A 14,477-nucleotide genomic window follows, 5' to 3' on the forward strand; every position below is an offset into this window, starting at 1 on the left:
AAAACAAAACACTAGAAAAAAAATCATTTTCATCCTATTAAACTATATCGATAGTGATGTTGCTCATTAACAGGACTGGAACTTCTAGGTCTGTTGCTTCTCTACATTGTGTAAAGCAGCACAATACAAAATATATATAAACCAAATGTATTTGTTTCTAAATAACGGAAATTCAGCTTACATATATCCTGTTATTTCTGGAAGTTCTTAGAGGGGAACCAAAATTTTTATGATGTCCCAGGCACAAAAATGCCAAGAAAGTGAAGCAAGGTAAGAGTTTTTCAAACAACCAAAACCTGTATTTTGGTATGAGTTTAACTTAAATTCCTAAAAAGCTGCTGAAAAAAAACAAACTGTGAAATCAGCAGACACTTCTTTCATTTAAACGTTGATAAAGTTCCTGATCTTCTACTTGGGGAACTTTTGATATAGACAGGGAAAAGGATGGAAAATATTTCCATTATTTAAACGCTTAAAACATTATATATGAACAAGCAGGAAAAAAAGCCAGTTATTAAAGGGAAAAGAACCCTGCTCAGAAACATGTTAATGCAAACTGATGATCACACATGGAGAGCGAAAAAGCTGTTTTTCAGCTTGACCAGTCAAATTCAAGTGACAAGGGAACCAGTCAAGCAACTTTCTTAACCTTCCCCCCCCAAAAAAATAACAAGAAAGTACACGACAACAAAAACCCCAACAAAATGCAAAAGCCCCTCAAAACCCCTTTCCCCAAAAGCAGATGGTTTGAGAGCAGGCAAAGATTGGCAACACTACTGAAGTCAAGAATAGGTTCCTCACCACCATCTGTTTAATTGTGCCTAGAACTATGCCTTAAAAATCAATACAAGAAACAACTTTTTGTTAATAGTTTGCACCCTGAAATATCCCTGCCATCTTCTACCAGTCATCAAAGTTGGGTAACCAATTTGCAGACTTCCAGTTAAAGCCAGCAAATATTTCTGATTTCATGAAGCAAAAAAGGGACAACTTGGAGATGGTGGATTGCTTTTTAAATCATGTCTGTGGCTCTACTGTGATAGCCTGACTTCAGGTAGATTTTTTACCAAAATTTATCAGAAATTCTTTATGAAAAAAACATCAACTCTGTAGCAGACTCAAACAAGATTGGCTCACTAGAATGTCCCTTAAATAGCTTTAAAGTTAAAGATATGTTAGCATTGTAGGAAACTTTAAAGCCCATTGATCCGTTTATTTCCATAAAGCTCAGCAGATATAAGAGTCGATCAGTAGGTTCTTTACTTTTTGGGAAAAAGCCCAAAGACAAACTGAATTTACAAGATTTCCGTTAAAATCCGATTCTGTTGATGCTACAAGAAATTTTTAGTCATGACACATCTATATTATCAGCCATCTGGCTTAGCGCATTTATTTTTTTTCCCCCCACCACTGGTTTTCCAGTCACATCCCTTAAGTACCTTAAATCATAATGTTGTGTGACACTGAAATTAAGGCAGGAAGTCTGTAGATGCCAGACTATCAATTTCTTAAATAACAAGTTGTTCTTAATAACTCCTTTATTGTTCTTATAAATAAGTTGTTCTTAAATAACAAGTGGTTCTCATTACTATTTCACAATAGACTTCTGAAATGTCCACATCAGACTGGAGCTCCACTGCCTTTTGTAATGGAAATGATTAAACAGTCTCACTCAAGGAGTGTAAAAGCTAAGTGAAGAGGTATTAAGATAAACAAATGGTGGGTGAAAGTACTGTTCCATTTTTGATACAGAAAAATGATAAGACACCAACTTTAGAAAGGTAAGTGAAGAAGCTTGCAGCAAGGCTAAAAACTAAATCCAAATATCCTGAATCAAGAAAAGCATCCTTCCTGTGAAAAAAACTCCATCAGAGAATGGCTCAGTGGAAAAGAAACATAATTCCTCAATATCTGAAACTATTACCTGTATTAGTTTACCAGTGCTCTATATTCTCTGCTAACTTTCTACAGCAAACCATGAAACATGTCTTCAATGCACTGAAATGAAGCCAGGCCCTGATCTACAGGAATCATCTGAACATAACACAAAAACGCCATTACACAAATCTAGGCTAAATATACATCCATAACTTCTATTAGCAAAAAAGCTTACACTAACATAACACTATCATCACAAGTGGAAGAGGTTAAACTAGAAACCACGCTCTTTTCTTGATTCTGTGCACATCACATCGTACCTAGTAGCTAAAAGCAACAAGAACTCTCCTTAATCAAGGAGAAGGGGACAACACTGCCTTTCCAACCTGGAGGCAAAAAAAAAGTTCGCTTTTATTTTAAAGAGTAGGAAGGAAAGTTGCCTTCACCTTCTCAATTCCCAGCCTTTTTTATTTCCATCCTGCCTTCCACTAGGTTAAGAAAAGCATCAGCTTCTGTTATGTTCCGTGTAGAGTATCTGGGCTTCTAGTCCTGTGCGGATAAAACCTGCTCTACTGTGTGTGACATACATGGTTGGTAGAGGACTCACCAGGATTTGACCGGTTTTCATTTATAATTTAGTCAAATCTAAGAATATGTTCCCAAGGATTTTTAAAGTGCATCTCTGAGGTACCTGCCAAAGGTCAAAGTACATCTCTAATTCCAGAGCTATAGTCAAGTTTGAGGTCAAGGTCTTTTCCAAATGCTGCCGATGCCATTTTTTCAGTAAAACAGAAAAGAAGGAAAAAAAGAAGGAAGAATATTTTAACCTCAAATAGGTGTTCAATAGCATGTTATTTTATGTTATTTTTTCCCGAAACCTGAATTTTTACTATAATCAGTCTGATGAGCTGTCACCCCAAATGGTTTAACTCCCAAAAAATTATGAACAACTTCAAAAAGGGCTTCATGAGGAAAATAAGCAACCTTAACTACAGATGATGTTTCTAATTCTGACTGTTGTGATCTCATCTCTTATTTCTTCATTGCATACCTTCAGATCCTAAGTAATGGAAATACATTTGCAGATCTGGACTAAGTTCTTAACCTGCAACAAAAAAAGGTCTAAGTTGCTTGTATATATATACACTTGTTCTTGTAACAAGTAACACCTAAGAAATACCACAAGATTAACAGAATTAAAAAAAAAAGAAAATAAACTTTGTCATTTTCTATTTGTATACTCTGTAGACACCATCATTTTGGAGGCAGGCAATTTCTTCATTTTTCCTACACGATCTCTATTTCTGAAATGGTTAGAAAAAGAATTTAAAAATCCACATAGAAATAGGCAAAGGTAAAAAGTCAACTACCCTTCCTGAAATTTCAAACGTTTAGTTCATATTTACAGCGTATCTTCTGTATTTGCTTTTATTGATTTGCCACAGCCTGTTAACATGTTATATTCAACACATTAAAAAGTTCTTCTCTACTACTCTGTAGCCATTCCTTCTCTTACAGTCAGCTATTACATTGCTTTCAATAACATCTCCTTATCTGTAGAGTTGCCATTGGAAATTTTTACATACATATGATTTTTAGCAATACAATACAATTTCATGGGCTCAGAAAGGACTTTCACTGTTCTCACACAATGACAGGAAACAGTGATAGGTTTACTCCAGTTGTGGGTAGGTTTGTGCTGTGCTCACAAGATAAATTTCAGTAGATGGCTGCACCTGGGACTCTTTATCATTCACATGTGGCCACTGCATTTTTATATGCTTGAAAACTGAAGGATCATTAAATTTAATCTTAAAGAATTAATAAAAAAGTTTAAAATATATTTTATGACCTACTTTTTATTGTGAAAGTTGCAATTTAGTAATTTCTTTCATAAAGATACAAATACCACCTCTTTGAACTACCATATCGCTTTTTTCTTTTGATTGCTGTAATTCTTTTTTTACATATTCGTGTATCTTTTAAAAAATTATTTTAACTATTGAAGTTAGTATTCAGATTACTATGAACATTAGCAGCTTACTAACTTTTCTACCTCCTTGCACAGAAAAAAATTCTGTGTGGGTACATGTACAGAGAGAGAAACAGAATGTACTCCTGAGATCAAGTTTGTCACCAAGAAAATGCAATATAAGCAGTAAGCATCTCCTTGTTTCAAACCTGTAATCCAACAGAAAAAAACCCACATTTATCAAATTAATTTTATGTTAGCAGCTAGACATTTCACAATAGCAGCAGTGGGAGGTACCCTATAAATTTAAATCCCTGAATACAGAGTAGAGATACATTTAAATTCAAATAAAAATTCGGAATTTTGCGATGGGTGATTTTCATTACAGCATTTGCATTATTTTCACACAGAAAGTAAAAGTGCATATTTCATTTTGCTTCAGAAGTCAGCAGTATTTTACTAGCTCATACATAATCCTTTAGGAATAAAACATATCAGTAATCATCTTCTACTTCCTCAGTCTCTCCCCTCCTTCAGCTTTTAATTCTCTCAGTGCAAATTTGAAAATTTTCTGTTTGAAAGAGATGTACAAAATATTCATGTGAGAGAAACCAGAATAAAAACAGAAGAGAGATGACAACAACAAAAAAGGAGCACTGCAGGAAGGCATATGAAACTTTACATAAAAATCCAATGTTATTTCTCTCCTTTTCTAATTATTATGAAATTTCATTAACCTCTTCATTGAGAGATGCTACACATTCCTGTGTACAGGATTTAACACTGTATGTTGTTAAGCAAATAATACTGAAATTTTACAGAAAGGCAGTTTGTTTGACAGAGACAAAAGAATTGGTGGAGCTCAAACTGAAAGTCCATATCCTGTCTAAGACAATGACCAGCACCAGATGATTCACAGGAAGAATCTTCCTAGTCCCTTTATTGTCGACTTCTGACCTGAAGCATGTGTCTTACATCACTTACATATTTTTTTCCCCCTGGCTACAGGATCTCTGGTTGTTTTCATTCATATAAATAATACCTCTGCTATGCAAAAGGATTACTCAAACAGGCTCCAAAAGACCTAGGAGTATATGTCCAAAATAATGAAACCAGCAGGTAAAATCCACTTTTCTTTTAAAGATTGATTTTAAGCAATACATTATGATATGAAGACTTTATATTTTGTTAAATTTTATCAAAGCAAGCTCTGCACTGCAAAACCAACAACTGTGCTGCAGCCACAATCATTAAAGCACAGCAGATAGCAAATAATAAGCCCAATGCTATTACTAGTTTGTATGCCAGTTAACACAAGAAAGCAACGCTGCATTTGCAGCCTTAGTGTAATTCCACTGGAACAGTTGCACCATGTTTCTGTATAGAACACATTCCTTGTCCTTTAAAGGGTATGCTATCTTATGCTTGACAAGGGTTTCTTTCTTTTTCCCTCCTGTAATTGAAAAGTATTGTTTACTGCTGATTTAAGGCTTGTTTTGATGAAGAGAGAGCTGATGAGGCACTCAAGAGCTTGTATTAAATCAATACGAGACAGAAGTGAGCAGCTTGTATATGCACTGTGGGATACACTTGCTCATATATTTATCTTCCATGTTTTGAGAAAAGGTTACAAATATTTTTATATATATACACACACATATAAAAGAGTGCAAGTGAGCAAGCTCACATTCCAAGAGAACTTTTCTGGCTATGTCAGGAGTGAAGTCCACCCCCTACTAGACAAACCTATTTTTTTCAAACACAAGAGGATATTATCAGAGAAGTCCGTGCTGATATACAGAAACCAGAGATCGTCATGGCTCGGTGAGGTGATGAGCTGACGGGTGGATGGCGCCCATTATCTTCACTTCTCAATCCAAGTTTTCCTGAAAAACCACAGGGGGAGGAGAAGGCTCCAACTGAGCATAAGGCACAGAGGACAAGAAAAGGATTAGGAGTGAAGAACAAGGAAAGGAAGGATAATGCAAGAGATATTGCAGAGGTTTCAAAGAGCTGGAAAATAGTTTCTAGATTAAAAGACCAAGGTGTCAGTAGTTTAAAGCAACATTCTGGTTTTAACTTCTATACAAGGCTATTACATAAAATAGCTCTGAAGTAAGAAACAATTGACCAAAAGGAATTTACCTTTACTATATATAGAAAATATACTGAGGTTCAGCTGTTTCAACGCTCCTTGGAATTTTAAAATGTTTCAAGCCTTTGTTCGGCAAGCGTATCACCCACTACCCAGCCACCAGCCAGTAGAACCTGAAATGAAGTATAAGGGGAAGCTGGTGCATGAAACTCAGCTTAACTGCTTCTACATCAAACCTGGAGGTAAGACAATATTACCCAGTTCTGTGCACGCAAACTGTACTGGTATCTACCGCTGGGATAAGTATTCCCTTTCTATTTAAATAGAACAGTCTGTATAATGTATGAAACTACACTAATAACTTATAATAATGGTTGGGGATAACGTACTGTGAAGTCCTGTATGTGTGATCACACTACCACAGGATTTAGACAATTCTGGTAATTTTCACATCTGTGGAGTTAAGTACATGGACGGCTTCTCTTGGTAATATATTGTCTTCTGAACATCTAATGAACATCGCTTTCCCACTTCCACTTTGACATGATGGGGAAAAAAAAGGGGCATGTAAGTATAAGGAACGAGAAAGAAAATGGTTTTTTTTTGTAGACAAAGAGGCTAAGAATTTTAAAACATACAAAAGCTTGACATATTAAATGCATATGTGTGCGTGTGAAGGGACTAATCTGAAAAGGGGGTTACGTAAGAGATTTCTACAAAGCAACTAGCTCTGTAACATTTTCATTTGCAAAAGAAATATGTAGGCATTCATGTACATATTTATGCTGATCTGGAAACATCTACCATTCTATGCTATACAAGGAGGTGTGTATGAAGTAGAGGGTATACAGGTAGTCACATGAAAATAACCTCCTTAAAAAAAAATTATCTGTTCCAACTTGAACTCTTGAGATTTACTGCATCATATGCCTATCTTATCTTGAAAAGATGTCCGGAATTCCCAGTGCTGGCAGTACACTCTCAGCAGTAAATGTCCAGACAAGCTAATATGTTGCTTATATCCTGACATCCATAAATGGGAAACAAAGACTGTGTCTAGCAGATATGCGCAGTATTATACTCCTTCCATTCTATACAGAAAGTCATCCACAACTGCAGGATGCTTGATACATGCTTTTAATTCTATTCAATATACTTTTCCTACCAATTTGTTTGCCCGGACAGGGATACAATTCCACCATATACAAAATAATTACCAGCCATGAAAAAACTACATAGCTTTGTTATCTTAGCTCCTTAGTCTGTTTCTTCTCACATGACGTATAGTTTCTCTGACTTTCAGATTGGACTCCATCGTTCCACATAACTGAAAACCTATGTTAGGATTACTGCACTTCTTTGCCTTACACTTTTTTTTTTTTACCACCTTCATCACACAACAGAAACACATAATTAGAGCAAAAAGATGGCTGCAGTCATCATAGTTACAGTTGCAAAAAGCTACTTTACAAATGCAAAGCATTCTAAATTGTTTGCTTTGCTCAGTCAAAGACTTCCACAACTGGTACCAAATCCTCAGGGAAGGAAGACTGAGGAAGAAACAACAAAAATATCCTTTTAGGAAAGTCTGAATAGAAATACCTGTGCTGAATTGGGTGGGGTGACAAAGAGACATGGTTTTAAGCATCAAAACATTTATCTTAATCTTAAGGCCTTCACAACTGGCATGTACAATTTCCACTGAAAAACATATATTGTATTTAGTTTAAAGGAAAATATGAATATTAAGGCAGCCCTGGAAAAAATAAATTTAGAAATACTTACTAGTACAAACAATTTTGCTTTAAAAACAAAAACCAAAAAAGGCAGTTCCTCCTCTGGTTGAGTTTTGGGGTTTTTCTTATTTTATTTTTTTTATTTGATCCCTAAAAACCTAAATAACAGAACTACATTTACTCTCCACAATAAGCACAAAAAAATCCCAAACACCCTGAAGTAGAATTAACCAGTACCTGCTAATCCTAGAATCACATAAATAATTTAGTTTGGTTGGGGCCTCTGCAGGTCATTTAGTTCAGCCTTCTGCTCAAAATAGGGCTAACTTCAGTAAGATAGAGAGTTAGGAAAAGAAGAAATTATGATCAACTACAAGTTACCATAGAAAAGTATATTCTATGGCACTTTTTCAGTCAATTTATTTTTTTAAAGTAATTTGCATACTTCTTTACTCTACAACAAATTATCCTGTCCCTTTCACTATGTCAAAAAGCCACTCCTGCCTCCATAGACTAAAGCAGAGTTTAGTTACGCATTTCAAAAACAGAAGTATTAGGTTGTATACTCTAGTTGACAAGCCAACTAACCACTAGACAGCAAGATCATGATTCCTGATCTTAAAAAACACCTGCCTTGAGCCAGCACTGCTGCATGTCCATCCACACCTGATTGCAAAATAGTGTTTAGTTATGCCATCAAGTTACAATAATATCTTTATATCTCAACAGGCCAGCATTAAAGATTTTTAGGCATTCTTGAAAATTAAAATGAGAAAGCACAAAAATGTTATATATTAATGTACATATTTTATGTTTTTATTTATAAAAATGTAAATCAGTATCTATACCATTTCAAAGGGGCAGTTTATTATTTTTCTTGACATTCTGAAGCAATTTTTACCATCTTCTAAGCACATTAAAATCATTAGTAGATTGAAGTAGAGAGCACAAAGGGAGGAACTATATGGGAAATGTAGTAGGAAATTAGCAACGCTTTTATATGTGCTTTTATAAACTGGTCTAAGAACAGATAATTTCTGAGTGTAGGTACAAGTCAGTCAGTAAACTAAGCACTAGACAGCATCTCACAAAAAAAAAATATCGTCACTCTGCATCTGATGGGAGCAGGAAGAAACTTGCTTTATTTATTTGCTTCTCTCAAGAAAATTGGCACATGACAAACTATAAAATAGTTAAGTTGGACAGAAACTGTAAAACAGGTTTCAAAAAAAAAAGCATGCAACATGACAAAGCTCATGCTGCGACCTTAATTTTCTGGGTTTAGAATCAACTCTTACTACAACATTAATGTATTTTCAGTATGTATATTTTCCTTTTAAATTTAAAAAAGGAAAATAATACCTATGCTTAACAGTGTTAGCATCCCTACACTCTCAGCAAAACTGAAGTTTCACTTTAAGGTCAATAACATCCAGGGAAGATAATTGTGACCTCTGCTGCTGTTCTGTCTTGCTGGATGCACAATGAATTTTTATAATGCTGATCAAAGGAGAGAAAGTGGAATGAGAAGAAGGAGGAGCGATTTGTTTATTTCTCTGAGACAAAAGTGTCTCCAAGGACAGAACCTTAGGTAAACCACAAGCATTCATATTCTGAACAAATGGCAGTAGTCAGTCCAGGCAGGCTTTTTGGAAAAAAAAAAAAAAGCTTTCACCAAATCTGTTTAGGAAACAACAGGCCGAGAAGAACATATCTCTAATGAGGGCAAGGCCCTTCTGACAAAATTACTTTGCATTTCTACAGTTTGAGTTTTCACTTTTCAAACACTTTTGTTCCAAATTGACAAACGTTTTTCAAAGATTTTTAAACTAGAGAAATATTTTCTTCAACAAAGCATGCAGGTTCTAGCAGGCAAGAATAATAATTCTGCAATCAAACTTAACCTCAAAAAAATTGTTTTTAAGTTATTCAGCTGTGACAAAAACATTGCGTTTTGCTTAATGATGCAGGAACAGAAAGCCATGTAATATTTCTGAATCAGCAGACCACTGAATTTAGACAAAAATAATACAAATTGAATGAAGTTAAAAACATTTAAAGGTATTTGTTTCAAAATTCAAAAAGACCAATTAGCATTTGGGAAATAATCACTTGAACACACTTTTCAATTTACTGTGTTCATCCTGTTGTGTTTTTTTGTTATTGGACCAGATACTCTCTGTTGGCAGGTAGGAAGCTGACAAATAAGGCTCTCCATTTTAAACTGACATTTTTACCGAAACCAAAACCCAAACAAACAGAAACTCCACTACATCATAAAAACAATGCCCAAAATATCTATTTTGCCGTTCTCAATGGAAATAATTGAGCAAATAGTTGTTTATTGGTCAATATGCAGAAGGCCAAATAGAAATATATACACAAGTAAATTTAACCACCAAATGCTGGTTTAATTCTCAAAAAAAAACACCTTTCAGAAGAAAGAAGAAGAGGAGATTTAAAATATTGAATTACAGAATATATAATGTAGTATAGACTAAGAACATATTTCAGTGTAAAAAAGACACTATAGTATCCAAAAGATGATTGTTTTTCATGACATATTCATTTTTACATATCACTCAAATTCTATTACTGTTGTCTCCCGTTTTCCCTTCGGAAGTTAATTTCTAATAGTTTTCAAACTAAGATGTTCTTTACAAGAGAAATGCTACTTGCAGGGTCAATGGGCCTTCAGAAATGCCTACAGAAGTGGGACACTTGTTATCCATTTAGTATTTTTTACCAGGATGTATTTACTTAGAAGGGTGAACTGAAATGAGCCACCAGCAGTCTCCAAGAAGATGAGTTGTTCAATTTGAGAGGGCTCTAGGATGCTGTAACATAGAATTTAAGAATGAAAAATAGTAGTTTGAGAAAAATATAGACCATTATCTTTTTCTAAACATTTTACAATCACTTGCCGCCCCAGCATATATTGGGAAAAAAATTCATACGTAAAGAATTATGACCTACAGGGGAAAAAAACCTCCCACAAAAAACCCAAAACTTATGCTACTTCTTTGGACAGATTGCAAACTTCCCTCTCCCTCCCATCCCATCTCATCTCCTTGACGTCTCTGCAGTGTGGGAATCTGGGAAAATAATACTAAATTTTCAGTGTTCTGATAGACGTGTGGTGGCAGGTTAAACTGGACAACTGCAGCTAGTATGAGGTTATGTACGTACCACGTGTGTCTAGACAGTTTTACCAAAACCAGGCATGTCTGGTCTGCTTTTGTACCACTTCCTGAGCCTCTGCAAAAGCTCAAAATCAGTAGAATATGCCACATCTCACTAGGAAGCTTCATTCAGTTCCAAGCCTAGGAGATGACATGATCAAAGGCCTTGCTACAAATGTGGCACAGAAATGAAAAGTAACTTCTATGCTCAAATAGGTATAGAATCTAGTCAGATATAGAATATTTGTTGATCTGTCACACAATTTCTTTCTTCACTTGCTATAGCACAAAAGCACACAATTAACCTGTATCAGATTGTTGTCATAATTTGCATACTAACTATTATAAGGTAGGATCCTGTATTTTTTTTCTGGCAGCTGAAATGCTCAAGGTGAAGCTAGCTCTAAGACATGCAACTTAGTATTCACCAAATTCTCTGTCCTGTAAACATGAAAAACAATATTCAGTCATGAAATTATAAATCAGTCTACTCAGGAAATAATTCACTGACCCAGCATACACCCATATACACCTGGTACATTTGGGAATAGTTGTGAGTAAATTACTATATAGCTGATCAGTGCTAAAAGGAGAAAATGAAGTTATTTTAACCAGTAATTTACACTTATGCATTTCTTCTGAACTATCTCCTATTAATCAGCATCAAGTCTTAAGCAATAAGCTATAAACATTGGTTTTCACAATAAGTATCACCAAAGATTAAGGAAAAGAGTAGTAATTATGTAGTTAAGATTACTCAAATATAAAACCCAGGAAATTTTTTAAAACCCGTAAAATCATTAGATGATCTAAACAAAAACAGAACTACCGTCTTGCTCTCAGAAAGAAAGCCTCTAAAATTGCAGTTAACTACATAAGTTTAAAGGTGACATTGAAAATAGCCATTTGATCCATAAACCTCCTGTTTCTTGGTGGACAAGGATTTCTGATGGCATTAAAAACTGTAATTTGAGCTTCCCTCCTGCCTTTGAAATTAATAACCCTAGCTCTAGCCCAACAGATTTCCCAAACTAAACTTTTCTGTGAAATAGTGGATCAGTGCAAACATTAACTGGCATGGATCCCAAATTCAGCTGAAAAGTCCTGGGATTAGACTGTAGGTGTCTGCAACATGGTGTTTAGACAGTATTTCAACTTTAGATGACCAAGATCACATGGAACAATAGAAGAAATATGAAGACCAATAAAGTAAAAAGTAAGATGAAAATATTCCTTTTATTTTAAGTATTCATAAAAATTATATTTATTGTGTATAATTTTGGAAAGCTTTTTCTATTGTAATCATATATTGGATGCAAAGCAATCTTTACAAAGTGATAGCTGTAACATGACAAAATGTTGGCGGACTTGTCCAGTACGCAAGTACCACCTTTTGCTGCCAAGAGCATTTATTTTAAACTGTGTGATACAACCAGCCATAGATATTCAGCTGTACTGAAATGAAATTGGTTTCAACAAACATTCTGAATATTGAAAGAAACAAAACACTGGGCAGGACTTCTTTATTCCTCCAAATGCTTGCTTTTGCATTTTTCTGAAACGTATGTCGTCACAAAACCCAAATGTAAGTCCTGTTATATGGGAAAGCAACTATACCAATTAGAAAAACAGAAGAAACTCTGCTCGTTTTGTTATATCTAATAAGAAGATATGTATGAAAAATAGAGTAAGAAGTAACCAAGTCAAACAAAAGGTTAGAAAAAGATAACTTGTTTCCAGATCCTGTTAAGTATTACTGCCAAACTGTCCACTGTTTTGCCAAGTAAACAGCTATTACTGAGTACACCTTGTTAGTATCTGGAAGCAGGGGAGAAAAATAACGTTGTAAGATTAAGGCCTAAAAAACGCAGTTTTGGATGAAAACTCCATTTAATAAGGAAGAAGCCTGAAGCCTCAGTTTTGCAAAAATTATAAAGACAAGTTGTATAATAAAGCAAAACACAAGGAAAATATTCATATAGAAAATCCAAGATGGATATTCAGAATCATGTTTGGATGAGACCCTAGTGAAAACAGATACTTAATGTTGAGGAGGTTCCTTTATTTTATGTAGCAAAGGCTTTGAAATACACAGTAAGGAAGAAAGGGCTAGAGGTATCTGCATCTCAGTGGAGAAATAACCATGTGAACAATCTGTAGGGACCTGAAGAAAACCTGGAAAAGTCAAATGCGTTGGTAAATAACTTTTTTTCTATGGGTCTGTAATGCTAGTTTGCTCTGGAAACATAGATGTTTCCATGAAAGTCTGACAAAATGAAAGTATTTCCTTTGAAGTACCAAGACCTTCAGGTTTCTTGAAGGACTAATGATTAAGCCTTTGTATGAGTATTTTAGGAAGGTAAATAACTAGGGGTAACGTACCCCTATATCTGGAACACATCTGATACTAACTGAAATCCTAAACTAGTGGATTTTTTCAGTAAAGCAAACATGAATCTTCTCTCAGACAACAAAATTCTCAAATTAAATAACAGATATAGATTTACCCATGATTAGATCCAACAGCTAACTGTGGTAAAAATCAGACCCACAGACCCAGGCTGAAGATGACGTTATAAAATGGGGAGTACACTGGCTGGGGGTCTCATTATTTCTTTTTTCATGGTTGCACTCAAGGGAACGATAGAGTAAAGAGTGCCACGAGGTCAAGAAGCTATTGAATCTTGTGGCTGAGAGATCCTAAATGGAAAGAAACATTATTTTAATGTTGCCACTGGCAAACTGTCAGTGTAGGTGTTGTGGGTTAATCCCAGTAGGCAGCTCAGCCCCACACAGCCACTCGCTCCCTCCCCTCAGTGGGATGAGGAGAGAATCAGAAAGGCAGAAGTAAGAAAATTCGTGGGTTGAGAATAAAGACAATTTAATAGGTAAAGCAAAGCTGTGTGTGCAAGCAAAGCAAAATAAGGAATTCATTCACCACTTTCCATCAGCAGCCAGATATTTAGCCACTTCCAGGAAAGCAGGGATTCATCATGTGTAATGGCTACTTGGGAAGACAGATGCCATAACTCCAAACATCCCCACTTTCTCCTCCTTTCCCCAGCTTTTATTGAAGAGCAAAATGTCATATGGTCTGGGGTATCCCTTTAGTCAGTTGGGGTCAGCTGTCCCAGCCGTGTCCCCTCCCAAATTCTTGGCCACCCCCAAGCCTACTCACTGGTGGGGCAGTGTGAGAAACAGAGGCCTTGATGCTGTGCAAACACAGTTCAGCAGTAAGTACCCTCAAAGAACCATTGCCTAGACAGAAGAACCCAGAAAAGAAGCCTTCTGCATTTTGCTGTTGCACAATTAGCCAAAAAGCCCCAGTCAAGTTACTTGAACACAGACACACTGCTCAGAAGCATGTGTTAGTACTTGTATTTGAGATCCTGCAAATCTAAAATTCTGACATCTCTTAGTGAACAAATGGTTTACATCCCCCCAAAGCCCCCCATTTTTCTCCTAATAAAAAACCAAACGAATCACAGTTTACATGTAGTACTCAGACTAAAGACTGTCTTACTTCATGTCAGCATAGAGTTATGACAGCTTCTAATTACTCTTTATACCAATTGTCTCAACAAAAATGAAAAATTAATAGATCAGGTTTCAGA

The 14,477-nt window shown here is 35.5% G+C and overlaps 2 protein-coding genes across 5 annotated transcripts in view; one reads left to right on the plus strand and one right to left on the minus strand.

Annotated features, from left to right (window-relative positions):
- Nucleotides 1–14,477, minus strand: part of DCP1B (decapping mRNA 1B) — a 46,724-nt gene that overhangs the window by 26,978 nt on the left and 5,269 nt on the right. The gene's annotated exons all lie outside the window — the stretch shown is intronic.
- Nucleotides 5,834–14,477, plus strand: part of CACNA1C (calcium voltage-gated channel subunit alpha1 C) — a 490,625-nt gene continuing 481,981 nt past the window's right edge. For all 4 annotated transcript variants that reach the window (XM_059816760.1, XM_059816761.1, XM_059816758.1 and 1 more), the window contains exon 1: nt 5,834–6,187. In XM_059816760.1, coding sequence (XP_059672743.1) covers nt 6,058–6,187 — 130 coding nt within the window. In that variant the 5' untranslated portion in view covers nt 5,834–6,057. The remainder of the gene's footprint in view (nt 6,188–14,477) is intronic.

The sequence above is a fragment of the Gavia stellata genome, chromosome 4 (assembly GCF_030936135.1).
Source record: "Gavia stellata isolate bGavSte3 chromosome 4, bGavSte3.hap2, whole genome shotgun sequence".
Classification (NCBI taxonomy): Eukaryota; Metazoa; Chordata; class Aves; order Gaviiformes; family Gaviidae; genus Gavia; species Gavia stellata.